At 41.7% G+C, this 26,759-nt stretch overlaps 2 protein-coding genes across 3 annotated transcripts in view; one reads left to right on the forward strand and one right to left on the reverse strand.

Annotated features, from left to right (window-relative positions):
• Window positions 1–2,553: 2,553 nt before the first annotated feature.
• Window positions 2,554–26,759, forward strand: part of prdm4 (PR domain containing 4) — a 30,826-nt gene continuing 6,620 nt past the window's right edge. The window contains exons 1-10 of one of the 2 annotated variants that reach the window (XM_067999667.1): window positions 2,554–2,602; window positions 3,843–3,909; window positions 4,576–4,706; window positions 7,476–7,661; window positions 9,597–10,394; window positions 17,358–17,507; window positions 18,663–18,781; window positions 20,550–20,635; window positions 24,426–24,553; window positions 25,440–25,706. In XM_067999667.1, the coding sequence (XP_067855768.1) occupies window positions 4,577–4,706; window positions 7,476–7,661; window positions 9,597–10,394; window positions 17,358–17,507; window positions 18,663–18,781; window positions 20,550–20,635; window positions 24,426–24,553; window positions 25,440–25,706 (1,864 nt within the window). In that variant the 5' untranslated portion in view covers window positions 2,554–2,602; window positions 3,843–3,909; window position 4,576. Of the gene's footprint in view, window positions 2,603–2,642; window positions 3,235–3,842; window positions 3,910–4,575; window positions 4,707–7,475; window positions 7,662–9,596; window positions 10,395–17,357; window positions 17,508–18,662; window positions 18,782–20,549; window positions 20,636–24,425; window positions 24,554–25,439; window positions 25,707–26,759 lie in introns of those variants that run through there. The other variant, XM_067999669.1, reaches the window with a different exon arrangement.
• ndufb2 (NADH:ubiquinone oxidoreductase subunit B2) overlaps window positions 4,852–26,759 on the reverse strand; it is a 41,989-nt gene continuing 20,081 nt past the window's right edge. Inside the window, exon 4 of the mRNA XM_067999674.1 lies at window positions 4,852–6,390. The gene's annotated coding sequence lies outside the window, so the exon portion shown is untranslated. The remainder of the gene's footprint in view (window positions 6,391–26,759) is intronic.

The following is a 26,759-nucleotide window of genomic DNA, read 5'->3' on the forward strand; positions in this document are numbered from 1 at the left end:
TTTCAGACTCCTGCGTTTTGGGATCAGGTAATTCCTCTCAGATCAAAGAGCTGCACAGACTCTTCAGAGTCCTGCCTCCTCCCACCCAGACACTTGGAAATGTTTGAATAGCGGTGATTGAAATAACTTCACTACAGCATAGATCAGTGATCAGATTTCAGTTTTACAGAGTGGATCGCAGAAGAGATGGATAAATGGGCTGGGAGCTAGAAAATCAGACACCGTCAGAAATATAGAGATGTAGTAATATAAAGACAAATGTATGCACACATACATGATGATAGATAAGAGACATAGATGCAGAAAGATAAAGCAATTGATAAACACAAATGGATACATTGATAAAGATAGATACAAAGAGATAGCTAAAGTGATAGATGGAAGGCTAGGTAGACTGATAGAAAAAGATTGATAGATAGATTATGATGATGCAGGCAGTTGTTTATTAGAATGCATCTGTTGATTATACTCCAGTAATGTTGAATGACTATTGCCACACGATGGGACTCACAGTATCACAAAAGTATCTCAGGACAGAACAATGCCTACAATCCCTGAAGCAATCAGCAATGTGGAATTTCACAACTTACCTCTTACTGAACTCAACAGGACTGTTGTGATGTAATGCTCCCTTTATATCAAGAAGAAACAGTTCTGTAATATGTTGGGACTGCCAGTGCTGTGGAACCCACCCCATTTGCATTGCACCACAGGAACAAAGAAACAACTGGGCATGAAGTTTAAACATCTCAAACTGTTATTGGGAAAAGTGTGCACATGCCAACAAAGTGAAAACCACATCACAACCTTATATTATATTAGTAGGTTGAGTACTCTGCCTCCAACAGCAAGCGTTTACTTTTACTGAGTGGAGCACTGCTGCCCCTTGAGTCTGTTCACTGTTCTCAATGGCAGTAGCCCCATCTTATTTACATTGCTGAAGTGCTGCTGAAGTCAATCAAAGCTGCCAATGGCAGCAGCACTGTAATGTAGAAAGGACACCTGTCTGACAGGATTAGATTGGGAGGTGCCCCAAAATTACTGGGAAAGAACTTGTATAATATCTTCTATTTATGTAAATCTGCTGCTGCAAACTGTGCTCCATTGTAGAATAAGTGATTGCAATTGTTTAGGGCTGCCCTGAAATTGTTATATTTATCCATAATTAATAAAGAACTTGCTCTTATATAGCGCATTTCATGACCTCAGGACGTCCCAAAGCACTTTACAACCAATAAAATTCTTTTGAAGTGTAGTCAATGTTGTATGTAGGAAATGCAGCAGCCAATTTGTGCACAGCAACCTCCCACAAACAGCAATGTAATAATGACCAGATAATCTGTTTTAGTGATGTTGGTTGAGGAATAAATATTGGTGAAAATTCCCCTGCTCTTCTTCGAAATAGTACCATAGGATCTTTTATGTCCACCTGAGAGAGCAGACGAGGACTGGGTTTAATGTCTCATTCAAAAGACAGCACTGCTGACAATGCAGCAATCAGTACTGCACTGTCAGCCTAGATTTTGTGCTCAAGTCTCATGGAATGGGACTTGAACCCACAAACCTTCTGAGTTAGAGGCAAGAGTACTACCAACTGAGCCACAGCTGACATTACAAGAATAATGGATGCTCCGAATTTTCATAGAATGATACAGCACAGAAGGAAGCCATTCGTTCCATCGTGCCTGTGCCGGCTCTGAAAGAGCTATCCAATTAGTCCCACTCCCTTGCTCTTTCCCCATAGCCCTGCAAATTTTTCCCCTTCAAGTTACGGGGAGCGGGCAGGAAATTGGACATGAATTTAGATTTGAGGTTAGGATCAGATCAGCTATGATCTTATTAAATGGCGGAGCAGGCTCGAAGGGCTGATTGGCCTACTCCTGCTCCTATTTCTTATGTTCTTATGTTCTTAAGTATTTATCCAATTCCCATTGGAAAGTTATTATTGAATCTGCTTCCACCATCCTTCCATGCAGTGCATTCCAGATCATAACAATTTCCTTTCTTATTTCCGCAAGCCTTAAATACAGTATCCTACATGTTCGTCCTCTTCCCTCCATCCTCCCTGTGTTAAAATCACACTGTCTCCTCCTCTAACTCATTATTTCTTAGGAACTCAAAACTGGAATCCCTCATTCTTCCTTTCCACCTGCAAATTTGGACCTTTATATCCCAAGCTTGGCTTCATGTAATCATTACTTGTGGGATTGTACTGTACACAAATTGATTGCCTAGGTTTGCCTGCCAGTGACTACACTGCAAAGATTGGATACAAAGCACGTTGGAAGTCCTTAGGATCTCATTAAACAAATGCGAGTTACTTCCCCACTAACTTAATCTTTCCTGTTACTCTTCTCAGCCTGACCTGCACTATAGGCTATGCCTCTCCACCTAAGTTTCTCAATATAGCAACAGTAATGACAGAAAGGGGCAGCAACCGAGGACTGCAACAAACTATTCAACGACTGCTGTAATGGTTGGGGGTTAAACAGTGGAGTTCTGTAATTTCCGGGAATAAACAGCCGAGGGCGCTGTTGGACCGGCGCAGGCGCAGTACAACATTGTTGGTAGGCGGTGGGTTTGGGGCCGCGCGCGCTGACAGGTCAGTGACAAACATTCGATACAAAAAAACACAAAGGAGAGAAAGTAACAAACCCGGCGCGGGGCGGCCGAGCCCAGCCGAGCTCCCGGGCCAGGCCAGGCCAGGCACGGCACCTGCACCGCCAGCAACCCTGCACCCGCTGCCTCACCCAGGCCTGTCCCGGGCAGGCAGCAGCCCCGCTCCCAGAAAATACCCATCAAACTGTGGTAATAATCATCATGTTGAGGCCAGGGTCTGCGTCTGGGTCAAGGAGCGAGATTCATTCTCCAACATCCCAGATCCGACCCATTACAAACCCCTGTAAACAGGGCAACTTGTTGTCAGTCTGATACAGCAACAGTTCCAGCCCTGTGACTGTTACTGTGGAATATTTATACTGTCCCGGGTCTGGCACTACGTAGGTTTTTTTTTAGTGTAACTGCATGGGTGTACCGACTCTGCGTACGGCCTGTAACTGTACTGACTCTGTACGATCTGTATCTATACATGGTTGAATGGTGCCTTGATACCAAGGGCAGTCACTCTCATCTCACCTGTGGAATTCAGGTCACATGTCAATGTTTGGACCAAGGCTGTAATGAGGTCAAAGTCGATTCATCCTGGTGGAACCCAAACTAAGCATCGACGAGCAGGTTGTTGTTGAATTTGTGCCGTTTGACAGCACCGTTGACGACTCTTTCCATCACTTTATTGATGATTGGGTGTAGGTTGATAGGGCAAAAATTGGCCGGGTTGGACTTGTCCTGCTTTTTGTGGACATGACGTGTATCTGCACAAAATTTGTGTGATCCACAAACTGAGAGCCAGTGATAAAGGATCAATATATATTAGTGGATTTGGTGGGACTATCCTAGTGGTTTGTGTTTGTGCTAGCCTTTGTACTAGTTTCTGCTGTGTATTTTGTAGGTTTTGTTGGTGTGAGCTGGTTGGGTTTGTACTTGGTAAGTATATGTATATACTGAGTGGGTCTGTGATGTGCTGGTGTGTGACCTTGGTGGGTTTCAGTCGGATGGATTTGAGCTGGGTCTGGGCTGATGCTTCTCTACTGCATAGCTGTATTCTGGTTAGATCTGTGCTGGGCTGGTGTCTGTATTGGGTGGGATTATGTGAGGGCTGGTGTGGGCAGACATGTACTTGGTGGATTTGTGTTGGAACTGGGCTGGACTGGGGTGTGTGTTTGTGTGTGTACTGAGGTCCACACATTGTCATTACTCTGATATTATTCATTTGCTTTCCACAGTGGGAACAGATGGATGATTCAGCAGTGAAAACCTTCTGGGCCAGGAAAAACCAGGAGACTCTTTCAGGTAAATCCATGCTTTTGTCTTGGAATCACATGATCACTTTTTGAGGGAACCAATTTCATTTCTCTAAGATGTAGTATCGGGATGTTTTTCTTCATTTGGTATTTCCGTTGCTTACACGGTAAAGAGGTGAGTAAGTAAGGAAGAGTCTGCTGCATGACGATGGTTGGAAGGGTGGGATTTTTATTTAAAAGCCATGGAATTTGGGAATGGAGCTGGTTTACTGCAGTTAACGCATTTGGCCCTGGTCTCTGTCCCAGGAATGAAGTATTTTAGTGCCGTTCAGAAGCACAGAATGAGGATCATTACAGATTACAGTACAGGATGATGTTGGATTTTCCAGAGTTTACATAAAAATCAGATCTCTGATTCAGTAAATGCATGATCAGATTTGCAATGTAGGACCTGAAGGCCTGTTCCCTGTTGGATTTATGGTGTGGACGTTTCGCAATGAATCCCATTGGAGATATCGGATTGATGATTTTCTCTTAATAGAAAGAAATATTGGAAATACCTTGTGTTATACTGTCTGTATTTTAAGTATTGGTTCCTGTGCCATTTTGTTGAAATGAACTGTTTGTGAGAGGATGCTACACCTGTAGTTAATCTGATTAACCTGTAGTTAATCAATGTCACTGATTAATAACATGTACATTGTGTATTTTTCAGCATGAATGACATCAACCTGAGCCCTGTGGGGATGGATCAGCTGAGTGCTTCATCTGTTAGCAGCACCTTACCTGTTACGGGAAGTCACCTGGGAATGGGTTCTCCCACCCACAACCCTCTCCCAGCTCCAGGTATGAAATGCTGATCTAAACTGGGAGAATTCAGAGTGCAATAGTCAATATTCGCTGCTAACAGTTGTAGGGAATTTAGGGTCTTTCCCAGAGGTTCGTGGACCTGGACGATAGATCAGACAAAGAAAGCCACCTTGACACGGTGTTTCCTTAATGAAAGTGATTGTTTGTTTCTTTATTGATTGATTGATTTAAAAGGAGCGCATAGCAAGCATGAAGCAACTCAATCAATATATGGATTACTCCACCCAATAATACAAGTGGGGGTTCGCAATGTTCCTTATTTAATGATTTAAAAGAGCACATGACCAGCATGAAGCAAAGCGAGCAAGTAGCATGTACAACCGTATGTATCAAAGCAGCCATCTAGGTCTAGAAGTAGGGTGTCAGTTGCTGCAGTAACAGGTGTGCATTGAGAGACGTATTGAGTGATGTGTCGAGGTTCTTCTCATCAAGGTTTGTTTTTTCATCAAAGTTCAGAGACAAAGTGGTTTGGTCAAAGCTCAGAATCAAAGTCTTTTTGTCAAAGTTTGTCAACAAAGTCTCGGAGGAGCTCATGCTGCAGTTGTTAATCTTGAAGCTTCTTCCAGCTTCTCCGATGTTGTCTGTTGTCCGTTGTTTTGACTGCTACGATGTCGTATCTTTATATGCTTTTGCAAATAGGTGTGAACCAAGTTATGAGAAGGCCCAATTTGTCCATAGCATTAAGATGGACAGCTGGTTGGACCACTCATGGACTGCATGAACCCCTTATATCCTCCCCTATACACAAAGCCAGGTGTCCTCTTATCTTTGTCCTTTGCAGTTGTTATGGACATCGAAAACCTTCTGGAAGCTTCTCCTTATCAGTTGTTACTGAAAGTTGCAGCCTGTCTACAGTTTCTGTACTGTATTGCTCCTGCAGTTTAAACAGTCTGCACTTGCTGTTTTGCAATTGTGCATTTATACTGTAATGTCCAGGGCAAGTTAACCCTTGCTTTCAAATGTACTGTAAATGTACTATCCAAGTGAATGTCCAAATCCTTAAAGGGACTGGTTAACCCTTTATGTTGAATCACCCAGTAGTTCAAAAAAGTAAAATGGGGTTTGATCCAATGTTGAAAATCCTTACACAGTCATCCAGCAGACTGTGCATTCCCTATTGTCCAGTACCCAGTGAACTCTGGAATGCCAGTTGCATTTCCTTTTCTTTGGAGTACCACTTCTTGCAAGTGTCTCCTGCTGCTTTTGTTGCTTATCTTTCTCAATGTACTTGCCTCATTGAATACATAAGTTTAACTCTTTACTGTAATTAGCAAGCCCCCTTCAGCTCCAGGTTGAGTATTTTGTAGATGACCAACACCATTGTGGAATCTTAATCCTATTTTCACTGAAATTTAGTGTGCCCTTTTGAGCCTGTGTCACTCTAAGGCCTTAAGCCTATTTTTGGGATAGTAACCGTTCCATCTGTGGAATCGGTAAGCTTTAGGCTCTCCCAGTAGTTCCATCGGTTTTTTTTTGCATTTGGATTAGGCTTTTCTTGAAACCTCAGCTGAAGTTTCTAAGTTGTCTCAGAATGCTTCTTTCCCGAGAGATCTTGGTGCCCAAAGTCTTTCTGCTTCCGTATTCCTCAGAGCTCGAGTGCAGATTTTACTGTGTGAATGTCTCTGAAAGCTCTGCCGTATTGTACCAGTGGGTCAACGAACTGTATAAATTCAGACAGTTATTTGATCAGTTTAGCATTAAAATTTTAGATGGCCCCATCACCAAACAGTGTGTTTCTGGGTATGTTTTGAAATGTGTATCTTTGTCACAGAATTGGCAGACCAACAACCATCTGAAAAAGTCAGTGGTCACTAAATGGGCTAAATGTCAAAGTCACATGCCTTGGAGACACTCGCGATTCTCAAAGGAAGTCCTGACAAAGTATCCAAGTAGGGGTCTCGAGGTAGTGCCAAAGTGGAGCCAAAAGAACCGGGGGTTACGCTCTTGGCTCTAATTCAGCATTGCGTTGGGAAGCCCTTTGAGAACTGCAAACGTTGTCAATGCTGTAAATGCCACGTGGAGTCATCCATCTTTCTTAAAAAAAGATCATTATCCAAGGACTGGGTTTGAGGTTATTAACGCAGCATGAGAATCTCATATGGCTTTGGGGGAGATGGGTATAACATTCTCTCAGATCTATGGGACTTGAGTACTGTCCAGTCCTTTCAGCCCAGGGACCAACAGGCATATTTCAAGGTAAGTGAAGGATAGACTACATTCAAAGAAACAGGAAGACTAATCCAGGTGTCAGCAGGTAATTTGATTTTCTTGGGTGTCACGATTTATAGGTTTTGATGCATTGTAAACAGGGTGCTTTGCCTTCTGAGTGATTTTAGTGCTAGGTAACTGCTGAAAGATTCACACATCACACTGCTGCAAATTAGTCATATGGTGTTGAATCATGACCAAGCTCACTGATTTGCAGTAAGTGAACATGTCAAATTCTGGGTTTTTTTTTGTAATATAGGATTCAGGTGTTTCATCAGTGTGTTAGGATCGAATTCTGCAATTCCATCCTCCTTTCCATCAAAACCATAAATTGGTGGCCTTGATCATAGTGTAATGTCAGAGTTAGTATGCATTTACTACAGAGAAGAATAGTGTTGTGTGATGGTCCTAGGAAGGGTTAGCGGTGAGCCTGTGCATATTCAAACTAAACATATAGCTTGTGTTGTGTAGTATGTTTCTGAAGTGCTTAGTACGTGTTTGCTTATTTTAATTCATTTCTTGGTGTTTAAACTGCAGGAATGCCAGTGGCAATACCGAACCTTAGTCCGTCCTTAGGTTCCCTCCCGTCTGCCCTTTCATTAATGCTTCCAATGAGCATTGGAGAACGTGGAGTAATGTGCAGCATTCCGGAGCGGAATTATACTTTACCCCCTCCTCCATATCCACACTTAGAGAACAGCTACTTTCGGCACATTCTGCCTGGTAAGTGAAGAACCTGGCAAGGGAAGGGCAAACATTAGTGTTTGCTTTCTTCTAAACTTGACATCCTCTCAGAAATGTAATGTGTGTTCCAACAATTGCCAGACACACAGTGCTTCTCCGTGTCTAATGTCTATCAGGCCTGATCCCTGATCTCCGCGCCCCCCCCACCCCTTGTGTCCCTTGTCTGTCTGCGCTGCTTCCTCCATGCACCTCTCATCTGCCTGCCATGTTTTCATGTGCTTCTATTTGTCTCTCCTGCCTCTTGTATGTGCTGTTCGACTGTCTGTGCTGCCTTCCCTGTCTGCCCTTTGTCTGTCTGTGCCGCTTCCTTCACGCTCCCTCCATCTGTCTGCATTGCCTCCTCTACACTGCTGTTCTTTGGCAGTTTTAGAGAGTATGTTCCAATTTCTTTCCCTTTCAAATGGTGACTGACTTGCTGACCTGCCTTGTATTTTCATTGTTTTCTGCTATAATTTCAATACCATGACTCTCTTCCTCCTCACATGTTTTTAATGTCTTTTGATGAAAATACTCTTCAGTAGCTGCAGCCCTTTCTGCTACTGTTGATATTTATTACTTTGTCTCCAATTCTTGTTCTCTATGCCTCCACCACCAGAACAAGCAGACTACCTGCTCCTGTGTCTCACCATTACTATTGTATAACTGGCCGCCAGCAGCAGCAGCCTGGCAGGACCTCCTTCCCTGTGGGGAAAGGCCTGGACCCCACGTGCTACATCTCCATGATGGTAGGGCTGAAGTTGAGTGTGCACTGTCCAGAGACAGATGGGTGTGACCTATGTTATATTGCAACAACAACAAATGGGGTACAGGAGCAAAGGGATCTGGGGATTCGGATACACAAATCACTAAAAGTAGTGACGCAGGTTAATAAGGCCATAAAAAAGGCAAATCAAGCACTGGGGTTCATTTCTAGAGGGATAGAATTGAAAAGCAGAGAAGTTATGTTAAACTTTTATAGAACCTTGGTTACACCACACTTGGAGTATTGTGCACTGTTCTGGTCTCCATATTATAGAAAGCATGGAGAGGGCGCAAAAAAGATTCACAATGATGATACCAGCACTGAGAGGATATATTTATCAAAAAAGGCTGAACAGGTTGGGGCTCTTTTCTCTAGAAAAGAGGATGAGGCGTGACCTGATTGAGGTCTTTAAGATAATGAAAGGGTTTGATAGGGTAGAAGTAGAGAAAATATTTCCACTTGTGGGGGAGACCAGAACTAGAGGTCATAAATATAAAACAGTCGCTAATAAATCCAATAGGGGATTCAGGAGAAACTTCTTTACCCAAAGGGCGGTGAGAATGCGATACGAGTAGTTGAGGCAAATAACATGGATGCATTTAAGGGGAAACTATATAAGCACATGAGGGAAAAAGGAATAGAAGGCTTTGCTGATAGGGTTAGATGAAGTAGGGAGGGAGGAGGCTTGTGTGGAGCATAAACACCAGCATGGATCTGTTGGGCTGAATGGCCTGTTTCTGCGCTGTAGTTTCTATGTAACTCGATGTAACTTACACAGGTATAGCTCCTTTAATGTAGTAAAGCATCCCAAGGAGCTTCTCTGAGCACACTGAAAGCCCCAGCAAACTGGCCATTTTTGTTAAATCTGATCTTTTTTTTTCCTCCAACAAATCTATTTGGTTTTTAAGTGCCCTGCAGAATACTCGCTTACTTTTTGGGCACATGAACAACAAAAATTTCAAATCCCTTTCCACTTCATATATTCATTGTTCCCAGATGAGAAATTCTGTGTCTGCCCAAGAAATGGTAATGCCTCTCCCCATTCAGCTCTTTTCTTCCTATACCTAGCATCGATAACATGGCAACCTACTTAATGGAGAGTAAAGGTTTGATCTAAAGTAAAGGTAATGTTTCTCACTTTGCAACTGATTTACATTTGTTACTTCCTGCAGGTATTTTGTCTTACTTGGCTGATAGACCACCTCCCCAATACATCCATCCCAGTGCTATCAGCGTGGATGGCAGCCCTGCACTGACTGTTTCCAGTAACCCAGCTACCCTTGACCATTATGAACCTAGTGGTGGAGTGGGCTTGGATCCCAGCATCGTCTCCATAGACTCAAGACAAGTAGGCACTCACAACTCCCAGAATTTGCATCGGAGCAACAACCAGGAGGTCTCATTGGATGCTAACATCTCCATGGAAACGGTTTCCCGAGTCAACAGTCCCATCTCTACAGAAGGGATGAGTGAAGACTTGACAATGGATGGGGTCACAGGAGAGCCACAAACATTGCCCTCTGGCTCCAGAAACCATGAAACGATAACTGTGGACTCGGTGGGGAATAATTTGGAAGCAGAGGCAGTAGTAGGGCAGAATACCGTGATTCCAATTCATGCTAACTCGCTGGAGTTGCCAGTTGTCATGGAACCAGAACCAATGACTGGTCGAGCAAGCAACATGTCAGAGAATTCTTTGAGTGACTCCATCCATGCTGCTGCAATGAACTCAAACCCAGTCGGAGTGGCTCTTTCTTCCTCTCACTCGCTGCCTTCTCTCGAGCCAGTGCCTCTTCATGGGTCTAGTGTGGGACTGGACACAGTCTCTGTTTCCACCATTACAACAGAGGTCTCCATGAGTTCCAACCAGGTTGATGTGTCTTCAGAAAACCTTTCATTTGTGTCAGGCTCTCTGCAGATGGAGGACTCCAGTTCCAACAAAGAGAACCTCACAGATTCGTTTACAATCTGTAAGTAATATTGTTTGTTAACATCAGTGTTTGTAGGATGAATTCTTTATTAACCCTGAGTCCTGAAAGATTTTTGTTTGAAGACAAAAATGCCTTTTTTTTGTACAACATCTGCCTGGCTGATTTCCTCTAAGGTTTTATGGATGAAAGCATGGTAAAGCAGCTCATTTGAGCAGGTTTTTAGTGTCAGTTTGGCCCAGTGGTATCAGTATTGTCTCTGAGTCAGGAGGTCTTGGATTGAAGCTCCACTTCAGGAATTTGAGCAACACAGTATAAGGCTGACACTTCAGTGCAATACTGAGAGAATGCTGACTTGTCAGAGGTGACATCTTTTGGATGATCTGCTACACTAAGGCCCTGTCTGCCTGTTGAGGTGTACATAAAAGATCCCATGGCACTATTCAAAGAAGGGAAGAAGAGTTCTTCTGATGTCCTGGCCAACATTCACCCCTCAACCTGTCAAAACTGGATAGCCAGATGGCAAAGGATAGAGTACCAGAGCCTGGTCTTCAGTTGCTTTCAAGCCTTTATTCACAGAGATCCACACAGTGCAATCCCTAGATAAGTGCTCATATAAATAGATACAAGAGAGTCCCCAATTGATACACACCACCTGAATACAATTAACACTAATTGATTCTCTCTTTAAATAAAAAAATTAAACTTTTACATATACAATACAAACAAAAATTTTCATACTCTGTACAACTTAATACTATTTAAAGCATTACATTGTGAGGCGACCCTTCTCCAAGATCTCTAATAATTTCTTTGTACTTCTTCTTTTAGAAAAACAATCCAACAGTTGATGGCTTGAATCCACCCATTTAATTTTAGAGATTTCCTTTCTCGCCAGCATTTGTCTCAAGCCAGCAAGGTCAATCTGTAATCTTTTGTAGAGTCTACATTATCCTACAATGAACGATTGTCTACATAACATTCAGTGGGCATACTATCTTCAGTACTCCCATTGTACAGGATGTCACTCAAAATATTTGCCAAATAGAATCCCATATCCACTGCATCGACAAAAGCCCGTGTTTCAGCAGCCTGAGTACTTTTAACAACCCTTTTTATTTTCTTCGCTTCCCAAGCAAAAGGACAACATTTCCCATTCTCCCCCATAAGAAAAACGATTAAATCATCTGCACTAGAATACCCATCAGGAAGACTAGCATGTGAAGCATCGCTAAAGATAACTAGCTTCATTTCCTTTGGGTCACCTAAAGATGGGAACTTAAGTACGCATTTAAGTATATTTAATTTTCGTAATGTTTTATTTGCCCTTAAAACATTCTCTACTATGGAATGTTTCATTGAAGTACTTAACTCCAAAGCATCAAACAAGCATCTGGTCTAATCTGAGTGCACAACCAGTTCAACTGACCAATCAAGCTTCGTAATTGCTCTGTCTCTTCTTTAGATATAACATCACCTTTCTGTGATGACCTAGTACGATTCACCAGCTTGGGAGTAACTCTCTCTAAATAGGACTGTTGATTTAAAGTTATACCAGACCCACTCTGCTTAATATCTAAACCAATATATTTAAAAGCCCCACAGGCCTCACTCCCAATTTTAAATTCAACTCTAATCTTATTAATGACGAATTTCTCAAATTCCGCAGTACCACCCCATAAGAAATCATCAACATGCATCATGAAGATGTCTGAAAGTTTTTCTGTTATGGTACCAATAAAACATTGTGGGATCTGCTTTTAGTTGAATACAACCTATTTTCAGCAAAACAGATCTCACTGAAAAATACCATACCTTGTAAGCATCATTCAGGCCATAGACGCATTTGTTTAATTTCCATAGTTTTCCTTCCGTATCTGCTGCCTCTTTAGGCAGTTTCAGAAACACTTCTCTCTGAAAAGTATCGCCCTCCAGAAATGCGGCTTTTATGTCAATTGACCTACACTCCCATGAATATATTGCCAAGAGCCAAAAAGATTTTTAAGATTACCTTTCCAGCAATGGGAGAATCCACTCGAACATCTGTACCCCCCCCAGTTTCTCTTCAAAAACCCTTGCTACCAACCTCGCTTTAACCTTATAAGTCCCATCGGCAAGGACTTTTTCAGTACAAACCCATCTTTGCAACAAAGCTGGTTGACCCTTATCTGTTACCTCTGAATAAACTCCAAATTCTTTCCCACTATCTAACTCCTTTTGTTTTGCCTCTTACTCGTTTATCCTCAAGTTTATTGGCAGCCACCAAAACTTCACGATCATGAGGACTTCTGCTTCTAGTTCTGTTACGCGACTGTTCTGTGGTCTTTGTTTCATTGACCTAGTCAAGCTACATCTGCTACTTCCACTTCTCTGTCTGCAGGGACTACTACTGAGAGATTTCCCTCTTTCATCTCTAGTTCGTGATCATTTCCTGACATGAGATTCATTTCCGGACTCCCTATCACTACTTGTACTCCGCTTCCGAACTCTCCACTCTTTTACCCCATTCTGCCAGTCCATGGACCTCGCTTCATGGCCATCATCCTGAACATTCAACCAAAATTTAAACCCACCAGTAGCTTTACCTGCACGTCCAAAAATTGTTGCATCCCTCCATTCATTAGTCCCTTCTGTAACATATGTCACCCACTTTGGGTAATTGTTCTGTAGATGTGATAGCTCTAACATGTGTTTCTTGATGACTGACATTACCACTGTCCAGCCCTTGATCTACCTCAGACGGTACCTCAGGAACCTTATCAAAAAAAAATCATGAACATCTGAGGCATAAGGTGCATCGTTTATTTCTATGAACTGTTCAGTGTCTGAGATTTTATAATTAATTCCAATTGATTGTGAGGAATGAACCTTAACAGTTTGATTGCCATATTGAACAAGTACTGTCTTACCATCCCAACCTATTACCTTACCAGGGCCTTTCCATTCCATATGACCCTATGTTTTATGGTTTACCAAATCTCCTGAATTGAACTCTGTCTCAGATGGTCTAATACGATGCTTCACGCTCTACGAATTTTCTCTAATACCGCAGCCTTGATAAAAGCCTGTCTCCCTGCATGCATAGCATTTAAATGCTCAGAAAAAATGGCACTAATTGTAGTACCTTCTAGAGCAGGAGGATTATCACAAAGAACAAAATGTAATTTGGGATTGCGCCCATAGACTAGTTGGAAAGGACTATATCCTCCAACCATTGGAAGAGAATTCTTTGCATGAACTGCCCATGCCAGGGCAGTTGACAATTTACACTCTGTTCGATCAACCAAAATTTTATGCACTATGCTATCAATCACAGCATGATTCCTTTCACAAAGACCATTGCTAAAAGGGCTCTCAGCCACTGTATTCATGACAATTATATTCATATTCTCACACATATCTCTGAACTCCGCGTTAATGAATTCACCTCCATTACTGGTCAAAAACTTTGTTGGTGTCCCAAGTCCAGTGCCTATACATTTTTCCATAATTTTATCTAGAATAACCTCCTTACTGTACATCAATGTAGAAATACTAAATCTCGCAACCAGGTCAATAAAATGTAAGATGAAAACATTTCTGTCTTTGTCCCATACCTTTAGATCCATGGCAACTACCTCATTAAAGTCAAGTGCTAATGGAACACTTACAATAGGATGCGGAGGCGTCCGTCTATACATCTTACAGATTTCACAGTTCTCACTAATCTCTTCTATTAGCCTCGTGTACTCCTCATCAACTACATCTGCATCTTTTAGCGGATTTTTAAACATTGACAAGTAGGGTGGGCAAATTAGCTATGTAACTTTAAGACAATTAGTTTTTTTCTCTCTTATCCTTATTGCCTGATGCCATTAATACTTGCCTAACACACTGATGAGAAACATCAGGTTTTATTAAGGGGATACAATAATGCCCTGACTGGGTAAACTGAAAATCAACCAATTTCTCAAAAATGATTGCCTCATCATGTTCCATGTCAAGTTTCATTTCTGCCTTTTTCATGGAAAGTTTACCCAAAAGCATAGATATCTCACTAGAAACTACTTCCATACTTATAAAATGGCTTATTCCAACTATCCTACATGGAATTACCACTCTCCTGAGTGATCTCAAGGTGTTGTCATCTCCAAACCTAAAACATGTAGAACTTTTATGTTTCTTAACCTTGTGTCGATGCTCACTTAGTGAATCAAGCTAACATTTTAACCAATCTACCCTGCATGCAGTTGAACTACATGCACTATTTAACACCACCCATTTAAAGGAATCTGCGACTAATACATTCATCACAGGATTAAAACTGCTTGTGACCAGTATAATCTGTTCAGATTCATCATTACCTTCATCCTCTTCCTCAGAACTATTTTCTTCATGCGTCAATTCAAAGACCTTGCGTCTTTGCTCTGGGCATTTTGTCTCATAATGATACTTGGAGTCACACCTAAAGCATCTACTGATTTTTTTTCCTTGGGCATTCCTGGGGTCCATTCGCCTGTTTTTGGGTGAAAACTGTCCCAATTTTGTCTTCTGTTGATATAACTGGATTTACTGTACCTGCTTTCATCACCAATCTGGCTGTCTTTATTCCATCCATCATATTGATGCCTGCGTCCAGTCTCTTGAAAATTTTGAAACCTGGTCTGGCACCTGCGTTTATTATCTGGAACATTTCAAAACCTGGTAACCATCAAATCTTCTATTCTTTGTGTCACAGCGGAAGGCGTCATTTGTTCCATGAAGGCTGAAGGGAATGATTGTTTCCCTAGGATTTTTTTTAAGGCAGCAGACATTTGATCCAACAGAGTCCCCTTTTCCGTGAACTGGACTCCAGTTAGGACCAGTTGCCTGTCCATATGAGACACCTTAGCACAATCTAATTATTTAAACACTAGTACCGATCCAGGGATTGCCAATTGGAACTCTGTCAACCGTTTATACAATTTGTTAAAGTGCATGATATATTCTTCCATTGAATGACTGTCCGTTTTCTGAAATCTATCCAATGCTGACCAGGCCTCATAGGTACTTAACAGGTCATCTTTCTTGTAGATTTGATCCAGAAATTCTATTAGAAAGGTGAAACCTTCATCATTATTCAAAAGATCTGTATCCATCTCAGAAAATACCTTACTTCTGATTTTACTTCATTCAGGAAGCGACAGTGCCAAGGCCATGCCTTGTTTTCTCTTTGGCAGAGTAGTAACCCGTGTCCACGTATCAGCCTCATTCTTCCACTGGTCATACGGTTCAAACTCCGATAACATTGGAGGGAAATCATACCTCGATGATTTAAACTTGTTTTCTGCCATTTTCCACAATGGCAACTAGGCTTTCATGTTTTTTTTAATGTCCAAAAAAAATCGTAGTTTTCAACCTCCTGCTTTAGGCAACCATTCTTTGCTCCCATGTCAAAACTGGATAGCCGGATGGTGAAGGATAGAATACTAGAGCCTGGTCTTCAGTTGCTTCCAAGCCTTTATTCACAGAGATTCACACAGTGCACCCCCTAGATAAGCTCTCATATAAATGGATACGAGAGTCCCCAATTGATACACACCACCTGAATACAATTAACAACCTACACCACCAAAACAGATTAACTGATTATTTATCTCATTGGCTGCTGCATTTGTCTACAAAGCAACAGTGAGTACAGTTCTAAAGTAATTAATTGACTGTAAAGCACTTTGAAATGTCCTGAGAACATGAAAGACGCCATATAAATGCAAGTTCTTTTTTCTTTCTATCTCACTAATTTTCTCCACTTCTCACCTCCTCTTCTGAAGGTGTTGACTTCTTCCAGTTCACTGGGTGCTGGGAACCCTCCAGTTCCAAGTTATGTACGGACCTTAAGAGTGAATGTACTGCCTCACCCAACCTCCACAAGTTTTCTAGAAGTTTTGGTTGTAGAGGGGTGGGGGGTGGGGGGCAGGGGGTTAATGATATACTGATCAAGGAATGTTAGTATTAGGGAATGGAACATCATTTTTCTTTTTGCAGCTGGTGTTCATATCCAGTACTTCTAGGCGAGGAACATCATGGATATAAATGCAATATAAAGTTCCCTCTGCATTGTCTAAACAAAATACCTTTTAATTCCTAATTCAAAAGAGTACTCCCCAATATAACAATTACATTTTACACATAAGTTTTCTTTTTGGCCTCTCATTGATTATCCTAATTTGTGCTGAAATATGAGATATTTATTGTCAGATTGAAACTGCCCAAACTCTCCATCTGGGACCCTTGTGGAGCGGATATTTTCATCCTATTAGTCTGGGCTGGATTCAAACACGGGTCACAAAGGAATAGGGTAATTTTGAACCCGGCACCAGGCAGTCTCATTGCCATATAGATGATTGTTGAAATCACACATTATATTTCTGTCTGGTGCCTTTTGTTCTAGTATTTACATTGGTAGGGTTGATCTTTTGAGGGTTTGTGTTATTTCAACTTCAAGAAATCTGAAAAAAAAGCCTTTTTTTGTCAGTTTATATAGTTAGTCCAGTAGCCAACACGGTGATGTTCTCCATAAGTATCGCAGCCTAGCAAATCATAGTCGCGGTACTCAGCCCCGTTCCTTGCATCGCAATCTTGCTTTAAATTTGGGTGTGTTTTGTCAACGACAGTGAATGTTTTCTAGTAATAGTTAGGCTGCAACAGGGGGAGAGTGAGATAACCATACCATTCTCCTGCATTTGTCTTTGCCAGCCTTCTGTAAACTGGCCGTACTGTGGAATCCACCATTTTGCTCAAATGCAGACTGGGTGTGACATTTTAACATTGTGATATGTCACAACATCCCCACTAGGGAGCAGCCTGTTAACTGTCTCTAGGACGAAGACCCTGTTTAAAAATAAATCTCTGGTAGATTTATCTTGATGGCCGCAGGCTGTAGGAGCCCTGCAGCCTTGGGAGCTGGCAACCAAAGACCAATGTAAAAGCCACTGATGAAAATGTGCCATTGTTGATATTCAAGTCTTTTTTTTTCATGTCCTTCAGGGTGTACTCTGTGTGACCGGGCTTACCCTGCTGACTGTCCTGAACATGGAGCGGTGACTTTCATTCCAGATACACCAGTCAACAGCCGAGCCAGACTGTCGATTCCAAGACAGCTGACCCTCAGGCAGTCCATCACTGGAGAAGATGTTGGTATGCAGGAGGTTTCATTTCAGTATATGTTCTGTCTATTCATCAAAAAGTGGGGAGGTTGTCATTTTAAGGATTCTTTTGATAACCTACCGGAATTCCTGGAACAGCCTATGCTGAAAACTCATTGTGTTGGCTGCTGTGGAACAAATTAAACTGTAGTTGACGTGCTATCTGCTGTGGTTTCAATGTTTGCAATATGCTTCTTCAAGCTGTTGCTTACTTTAATAGTGGTATGATGTATTTTTTTCTTCAATTTTAATGGAGATTGTTTTCTGATCCTCCAAAAAGTATAATTTTAAAATGTATCCTCTTTAACCACCCCCAACATGCCCCAAATCCAACTCTAACTCTCTCTAGCATACTCCAAAATAACCACTGCTCCTTTCTCAAACCCAGCTGGTTCGCATTTTCTCCCTTCCAATCACCCAAACCCAGCTGCTCCCTTCTTCCCATATTCACCTAATGCCTGCCTTCGCCAGCATCCACTAACCTAGTTGGTGCCTCCTCGTAGCTCTGCATCCCTCTCACCCAGCCAACCTGCACTTCTCTCCAGCACCGACAGAGAAATCTATTGGCAACATTAATAGAGTTTGATTACTGAGATTGCCTCCTAACAAAGTCTGTTGCCTCCTAACAAAGTCTGTTCATTGTGATTGTCCCAGCCATACTGACTGGGTCTGTTCACTGTGATTGTCCCAGCCATACTGACTGAGTCTGTTCATTGTGAGTGCTCAAACTGCACTGATGAGTCTGTTCACTGTGATTGCCCCAGCACATTGACTGGGATAAAAACAGAAAATGCTGGAAATACTCAGCAAGTCAGGCAACATCTGTGGAGAAAGAAACAGAGTTAACGTTTCAGGTTGATGACCCTTCGTCAGAACTGGTACTGGGTCTGTTCATTGTGATTGTTGCAGCCGTACTGGATCTGTTCACCGTGATTGCCCCAGCACGCTGACTGGGTCTGTTCGTTGTGATTGCCCCAGCACGCTGACTGGGTCTGTTCGTTGTGATTGCCCCAGCACGCTGACTGGGTCTGTTCGTTGTGATTGCCCCAGCACGCTGACTGGGTCTGTTCGTTGCGATTGCCCCAGCCGCACGGGTCTATTCATTATGATTGCCTCAGCCGCACTAATCAGGTCTGATCCCTGGCAGGAGTGTGGAGTCAAGAAGCAATTCCTGTACGCACCTGTTTTGGACCTCTGATCGGACAACAGATTAACTCAATGGAAATCGCTGATTGGTCAAACAAAAGCAGCACCAATATCTGGAAGGTCAGTGTGACTGAAATATATCATAAAATGAAACCTTATGCTCGATCTTCTTGATAGTATCTTAAAAGGTTAACAGTAAAAGGCAGTAGAGTGTGTAGGGATGAGTGGAAGGGTGCAGGTTCACTTCTCTAATACAGTGTTGTCCAATATTTTAGTCACTGGTCACCTGTGGCTAATTGGGAATCCAGATGTGCACTTCGGATTAGTAATTAAAAAAACTAGTAATAGACATTGTCGTTGGGCATGTAATCTCAAACTCATATACACAAGGCATATGCATGTCTTAACTTGCGCATTGGATGAATTAGTTAGGAAAGAGGGTCCAGAGATCAGGGCGTGCTGTTTGACCCAATGCTGACTATGTTGAGTCATTGCAGAGCAGCGATTAACAAAGCAAATTGAATGCTGAGGCCTATTGCCAGATCAGCAGGAAGCAAGTCTGAGACAGTCATCTTGAAGCTCTGTTGTGCTCTTGTCAGGCCGTCACCTTCAGTATTGCATTCATTCATGAATCGAGGAACGAGGGAAACAGAGAAGGGTCACAAAGCTAATCCCTAGTATCAGAGGACAGAGATATGTGGGAAGATTAGAAAAACTTAGACTTTTCATCCTTGAAAGGAGATGAGTGAGAGTGGACCATATAGAGGTGTATAAGATACTAAGTGGAATAGAAAAGGTTAATCCTGAGCACTACTTCAAGTTAAAGCACAAGTGCAGGACAGGGAGACTTGGGTACAAACAGGCAAAAAACAAGATCAAGACTGATGTCAGGAACTGCTTGACGTAAAGAGTGATTAATGTCTCTAATAGGGACATAGGAACAGGAATAGGCCATTTAGCCCCTCGAGCCTATTCCGCCAATCAATGAGATCTGTGACCTAACTCCATATTCCCGCCATAGCCCCATATCTCTCAATACCTTTGGTTAACAAAAATCTATCCATTTCAGATTTAAAATTTAACAACTGAGCTAGCATCAACTGCCATTTGGGGAAGAGAGTTCCAAACTTCTGCCACCCTTTACGTGTAGAAGTGTTTCCTAACTTCACTCCTGAAAGTCCTGGCTCTAATTTTTAGTCTATGTCCTCTAGTCCTAGACTTCTCCAACCAGCAGAAATAGTTTCTCTCTATCTACTCTATTAGTTCCCCTTAATATCTTGAAAACTTCGATCAAATCACCCCTTAATCTTCCAAATTCCAGGAAATACAACCCCAGTTTATGTAATCTCTCCTTGTAATTTAACCCTTGGTGTCCAGGTATCATTCTAGTAAATCTACGCTGCACTCCCTCCAAGGCCAATATATTCTACCTAAGGTGTGATGCCCAGAACTGAACACAGTCCTCCAGGTGTGGTCTAACCAGGGCTTTGTATAGCTGTAGCATAACTTCTGGGTACAAAAACTCCGGAATCGTTCACTTAGATACCATGATGGGGGGGTATCATAGGCTTCTTAAGGATATCAGACTTCTAGGTAAGGATAAGCTAGATGGGCAGAATGGCATCCCTCATCTGCACTTATCTTTTTCAGTATAGATGCTGCAGTGCCCTTTAGTGATGAATTGAGCACTGCAATACTGTTGTTTATTTTATAAATCCATATTCAATTGATATGAATCTGGAATCATGGTTTGCAGTTTTTGCGACCCTCCCTCCCCCACTTTTTTAAAATTCTGATTCAATTTTATCTTAGTGAAAGACTGTACAGCTGAGAAATAGCCCCTGAACGTTCTGCCATGTAGTGTAATTTTGTTTGTTTTTTAATCCAGATATTTCGCAATTATGTTCTGGAGTTCCTAATAGTGACAGCAGATGAGAACATCTGTAACTGGATGATGTTTGTGCGCAGAGCTAGGTGAGTGAATTTCAGTAGACGTATGGACAATGCGGATCGCACAAAGGATAATATACTGACTGTTGGCAGGAACGTGCAGAACTCATGAGTTTGACTTCTTGCTCATCCCTTGAAAGTGCTTGTTGCAGACATTAGATAAAAAAATGTGGGAAAATGTTCCCTTCTCTGTATGTTAGTGCAACCTTGGAATAAAAAACTTTTGATTTAAAAAATGGTGACTCACTCCCTGGGTGGCCTGAGATCATATAACATCTTCGAACTTGATACCTGGGTGATGAGATGTTTATTCATTAATATCCTGTCACTGAATGCTTTGGAAAAGTGCCATGGTCAATGTTGCAGGTCAGGGCACCACCAAAGCTGAAAAGAGTGAAAGAGAGAATAGGGTAAAACAAGAAGCAGTGATTAGGTGATGCAAAGCTTACGTTTTTAAAAACCTATAGATTCTAGGAAGAGGGAAGTAAGAAATTCAGCAGTGTTTAGGTCCTGGAAAAGATTGAGTTGGTGTAAGAGAAAGTATACAGTCTACTCTTGATAATTCAGTAATTTTTTTGCACGTAACAAATTTAAACCATCCAGTTATTTGAATTAAACAACTTGAATACCACGGCACAGGATACTTATTCTGTACTATAAAAATTCAGATTATCCAGGAATTCAAATTAAGTGACTACAATTAACAAGAGTAGACTGTAATGAGTTTTTGATTTCAATACTGAGAATGCAGGGAGGAATAAGAGTGTCTACGAGATATATTCCCAGTTTAAGAGGAATAAGTGAGGAAATGTAAGAGGAGCACAGATCATAGTATTGATTAAAAATAGATAAAAGTATGTTTACCTACCTTGTAGGGTCTTTGATACTCTTCAATTGAAAGCATCCTTTACACAGTGTAGGAACTTGTCAAAGTTTGATTTGACTCTGGGGAATTATTTTTTTTGGACCTGATATCATTGGAACCACCACCTCATGTGACCTTTCTGCTCCTGCCCTGTATAAAGGCCCAGGACCTATGCAATAGTTCAGTACATTTTGACCTACACTATCCTAACAACAGCTTCCTTTAAAGTCTCTAACTATGAAACAACAGGGGCTGAGTGGAAGATTGGTAGTGATTGTGGTGTTTGAGGGATGCTTTCACTATATGAAAGCAGTGCAATGGTGTACCCACTGGGTGTTCCATGGTTCCTGTTCATGATGGACGGGGCCTCTGGTTCTATACTTCATGGGTCAAGAATGTTTGTACATTTCGCATAACTACCCTGCCATTCACTCATTAACTTCTTAAGGACCAATACAGCAATTCCCAAACACAATTGTTCTTTTTAATTTTTTTCTTACTTTTCCTTTCTATTTTTTTTTCCTCTTAATCCACTTTCTCTTTATTACTCTTTCTGTCTCTTTATTTTGTTTGACTCTAATTCACCCTATTTCCTTCTCCATCTTTCGTTCTGTTTCTTTCTCTATCCTTTTCTTTCATTGATCAGGGAGATAAGCCACTGGGCACGATGTTCATGAGGTCCCAGATGCGATTTTGACATCCCTGCGCCGTTATCAGATCGACGTTCCAGCAATTTGCAGTGCACATATGGTGCGATGTAAATGGTGAGCATAAAAGTCCAATTATAGTCATTCGCTGCTAAATCCGCCATTGCAACATTTTCTGGCACATTAAGGACAAAAAACCCTAAGTTTACTTCAGACCCTCTGTATGGTAAAAGAAAACTCTTGAATAGAATTGGAGACTGAGTGGCACAGTCGCTCATAAGACTGACAATGATTTTCAATGTGACCTCTGGGTCACATTGAAAATCAGACTAAATGGGATGAAAGTTCCCTCTCATGATCTGTAAAGGACTTAAATGAAGCTCATTTGGGGCAGTTTCAACTCAATTCCTGGTGGATGATTTATGTGAGGTAATGGAAATATCATATTGGTGTGAAGGAGGGGCTCTTCAGAAGCTGTGGTTAAGGATCGTGGGACAATAGATGGCGTTTCATCCTGACCTCGCTCTGAGTGTGCATGATGGTACATTGTAGAGTAACTCTTGTACTTAACTAATGCTATACTTGGCCTGAGAGTACTTGATAGGGCAGGGTAGAGGAGGTTTTAGGTATACCTGAACTGTGAGTGCTTGATACTGACACTGGAAGCAGCAAGTATTCCAATCCCAATGCTTATGTCTTTTATCAATTTAGTCTGAAATTATTGCTCAGTGGAACCTTATCATTGTTGTGCACAATCCAGTATCATTTAATGACACTTGCATACCCCTTTTCCAGAATTTTAAAAATAATTTGTCACAATTATTTATTTTCCATTCCCCCTTTCTTTCCTCTTCTTTCATGTGGTACAGTCACTTTATACAAATACCAGTTGGTTGGAGCTGGCCTAGTGGGTGACCGCTCTATTTCTGGTGTCACAATTGTTCTGGGATCAATGACTTTGTGAATTTTTATTTGTTGTGTCAGCCTTGGCTCAGCAGTAGAAGGCTGTTTTCTGAGTCAGAAGGTCATGGGTTCAAGTCTCACTCCAGGTCTTGAGCACATAATCTAGTACAGTACTGAGGGAGTACTGTATTGTCAAAAGTGCTGTCTTCTGGATGAGAATTTAAAATGAAACCTTATCTGCCCTCTTGGATGGATGTAAAGGATCCCATGGCACTATTTGAAGAAGAGCAGGGGAGTACTCCAAGTGTACTGGCCAACACTTATCCCTCAACCAACATCACTAAAACAGACCATCTAGTCATTTACCTCATTGATGTTTGTGAGACCTTGCTTTGTGCAAATTAGCTATTGTGTTTGCCTATGTTACAACAGCGCCTACACTTCATTGTGAAGCACTTTGGGATGTTCTGAGGACATAAATGGCGCTATATAAATGCAAGTTTCTTTTTCTTTTCTTTCCCTTTCTTCTGAGAGGGGGACTACTACAATGCAATGTGCCTCTAACACAATTAACCAAACAGACACAGCAGACCGAGTATTTAATGTTCCCTTCCCTCGCTTTTCCATGTAATTGCCAGCTGAATTATAAAAATCTTTTCAATCTCTGCTTGTAAAATTTCATAGTTGCACTGAGTAATGGGATATTCTGGAGAATCAGATTGCCACTTAACATTTCCCCCAATAATGGATAATCATTTAGTCATTTACACTAGTCCTAGAAATCCATTGTCTGATTAATTGAGCCTGTGTTGCAAGCCTTGTCTTTGTAACAACTTTTGATAACAATACTTTGAAAATTTTAACTATGTGACTTGCTCTCAGCCATAGGATTCCTTATGAAATAGAGAGGGGAATGCAGAGAACCATGTTTCCAGATCTGCTATGCCCATAAACACTAATAGCGTTTGTAATTAATTTTTCCCCTTCCTTTATGTAAAGATGCTGCTCATTTTCTCCACGGTGCCTTGACCAAGAACAATAGTTGCTCGTGTGGGGGAAGGCAGGTGCAGGTTCCACAACCCTGAGACACAAGGCTCAGCTTCAAAGGATTAATTCATTGGAAGCCTGTTTGAGGAGGTTGGGTTCAGCTTGTTTTTCCCTCCAGGTTTTTTCTAACATCAAGACATCTCTGGGCCTCCAGCTAATGTGCTGGTGGTTGAATCACAGAGCGTCATTAGCTCCAAAGGGGTGTAGATTCATGGCTTCCCATCCTACCAGTGCCATGAAAACAGAGATGTGGCACGTTGAATGGGGTGAGGGAAGAGGGGGGTGGGGGTTAAAATTGAAACATTTTTAATAAGTTTACAACTGTTCCATTTCCTGTGTTGCGAACTGACAGGACTCAAGAGGAGCAAAACCTGGTGGCCTATCCTCACAATGGGAAGATTTATTTCTGCACATCCAGGGAGGTGCCTCCTGACCATGAGTTACTCTTTTACTACACCAGGGACTATGCAAGGCAACTTGGTAAGTGGAACTGGATGGTCAGTCTTGCCATTCACTTGTGTTAGATTTCTATTAGTTTATTTCTCTGGATAGTTCAAGTGGAAGCAACAGCCAAAACTCAAGCATTTCTGCAGCCATTTAATGCCTGTTTCTGTGGTGATAGTTATTACCCATGCTCTTTAGCAGGGCTGAAATCTCTTCATTAGATGTCCTATTGGGATTTTGAGCAGTGTAATGGACTTGCGTGGAGCATTGTTACATACCTGGGTATCCTGTATGTAACACCTTGTAACACCTGGGAATTAGGTGTTTATTTTCTGGGTTACTGGTCAAAGACATTTATGTACAGAAACCCAAGGCCTCTGATATCAAAGCCACTAGACTAGAGACTGAAATCACCGAAAAAGTATGGGTATGTCTTGTAAGGTATTGAAGTGTTTTACTGTCCAATTCTTTCTTTGATTTTTAAATAAAATTTCTTCAATTTGCTGCTTTCCTCCTCTCTCTCTTATTTGGTTTAATTATCTTCTGACTCAATTCATACACAAGCTGGGAATATTAGTTTAGTGAAGCTTGGTTTGCCAAGCCTGAAACTGATAATGTATATTGCTGTATAAGTAGAGGTCCTTGTTCTACTGCTTTACTCCCCCATGGAAATTCCAATGTGGATATGGGGGGGGGAGGTAACAAAACCTGAGTTATGTTACCTCCGCTTTCACTGGTTCTCACCAGTTCTAGCCCCTAATTAAAGAGGGCAAAAGAGTAAAAAAAGTGTTCCTTCTCTTTTCTCCTTCCCTAATCAATATTACAAAAGCATTTATTCTTGTGTAGCTCTGTACCACACCATTTGATGCATCTACCCACCCAGAGGAGTGGAATGTATACATGTGCATTTATTTTGTTGAAGGTGTTCCTGAGCGTCCAGATGTACACATGTGTCACTGTGGGAAGGCTTACGGGACGTACGGTGAGCTGAAGTTGCATCTAAATAGCCATGGACAGAGCCGGGAAAGGAAGTGGAAGTGCTCCATCTGTCCAAGAGCATTCACGTCCTCCACTAAACTGAACGTTCACATGATGGGACACATGGGGATGAAACCACACAAGTGTGAGTTCTGCAGCAAGGCATTCAGTGACCCCAGCAACCTGCGAACTCACCTCAAAATCCACACAGGTAGGCATACTACACTCCGCTTCCTGATAAATTTACTGTTAAGCATCGCAACCTATCAGGGACCTGTGTTTCCAGCTCCTGAATTAACCTTTCCAATACACTAAACATATTTTTCCAGCAAATTTCCCTGTGCACTCAGAACAGTGAGAATACAGGTAGAGAGCAGTGCATTTGTTCTGATATTTTATTGAACAATTAAAAAAATCCAGTACTTCTTGAGACTGGTAAACTTCCATCTTGGGTCCCATTCATTGACACTTTATGGCTTGGAAATGTCTGGCTTTCATATATAGACAAATGCGAAACCCACTCTCTAAAATCAGGACAGGGACTCACCAGGAATCAGCAGCCCAAATAATAGAATTGGTTTTAAAAGCAGTTGTATTCCCCACTACAGGCCAGACCATATACCCTTCCATAATGTAATACTTACGTATGTCACAAACTTTCCCTCCCTATGTACCCCTCCTTCATGCAACTTCATTAGCCTATTAAATATCTGTGCCTATTACTTATTAAATTAATCTGAATAAGTGATGTATGTAGTTGATTTGAGCACATAATCTATGTTGACACTCCAGTGCTGCATTGTTGAAGGTGCTGTCCTTCTGATGAGATCTTAAACTAAGGGCCCATCCGCCTGTTTTAATGGTTCAAATGGGTGTTAAAGATCCCATGGCGTTGTTCAAGGAAGAGCAGGAGGTTCTAGTGTCCTGGCCAAAATTTCTCCCTCAACTAATATCTAAAAAAAATGATTTACTGGTCATTCACCTCATTGCTATGTGTGGAATCTTACTGCTTGCAAAATGGCTTGCAGTATTGGCCCACATAGCAACAGTCACTGGACTGCAACGTAATTAATTGTTGGTGAGGCACTTTAAGATACTTCTGAAAGATGTGATAAGGCACTACAACCACAACTTGCATTTATATAGTGCCTATTCAAACGTCCCAAGGCACTTCACAGAGGCATTAGGAAGCCTTTCCACCATCTCCAAGGCACAAGTTCAGGAGTGTGATGGAATACTCCACTTGCCTGGATGAGTGCAGCTC

This window comes from Heptranchias perlo, chromosome 18 (assembly GCF_035084215.1).
Source record: "Heptranchias perlo isolate sHepPer1 chromosome 18, sHepPer1.hap1, whole genome shotgun sequence".
Lineage (NCBI taxonomy): Eukaryota > Metazoa > Chordata > Chondrichthyes > Hexanchiformes > Hexanchidae > Heptranchias > Heptranchias perlo.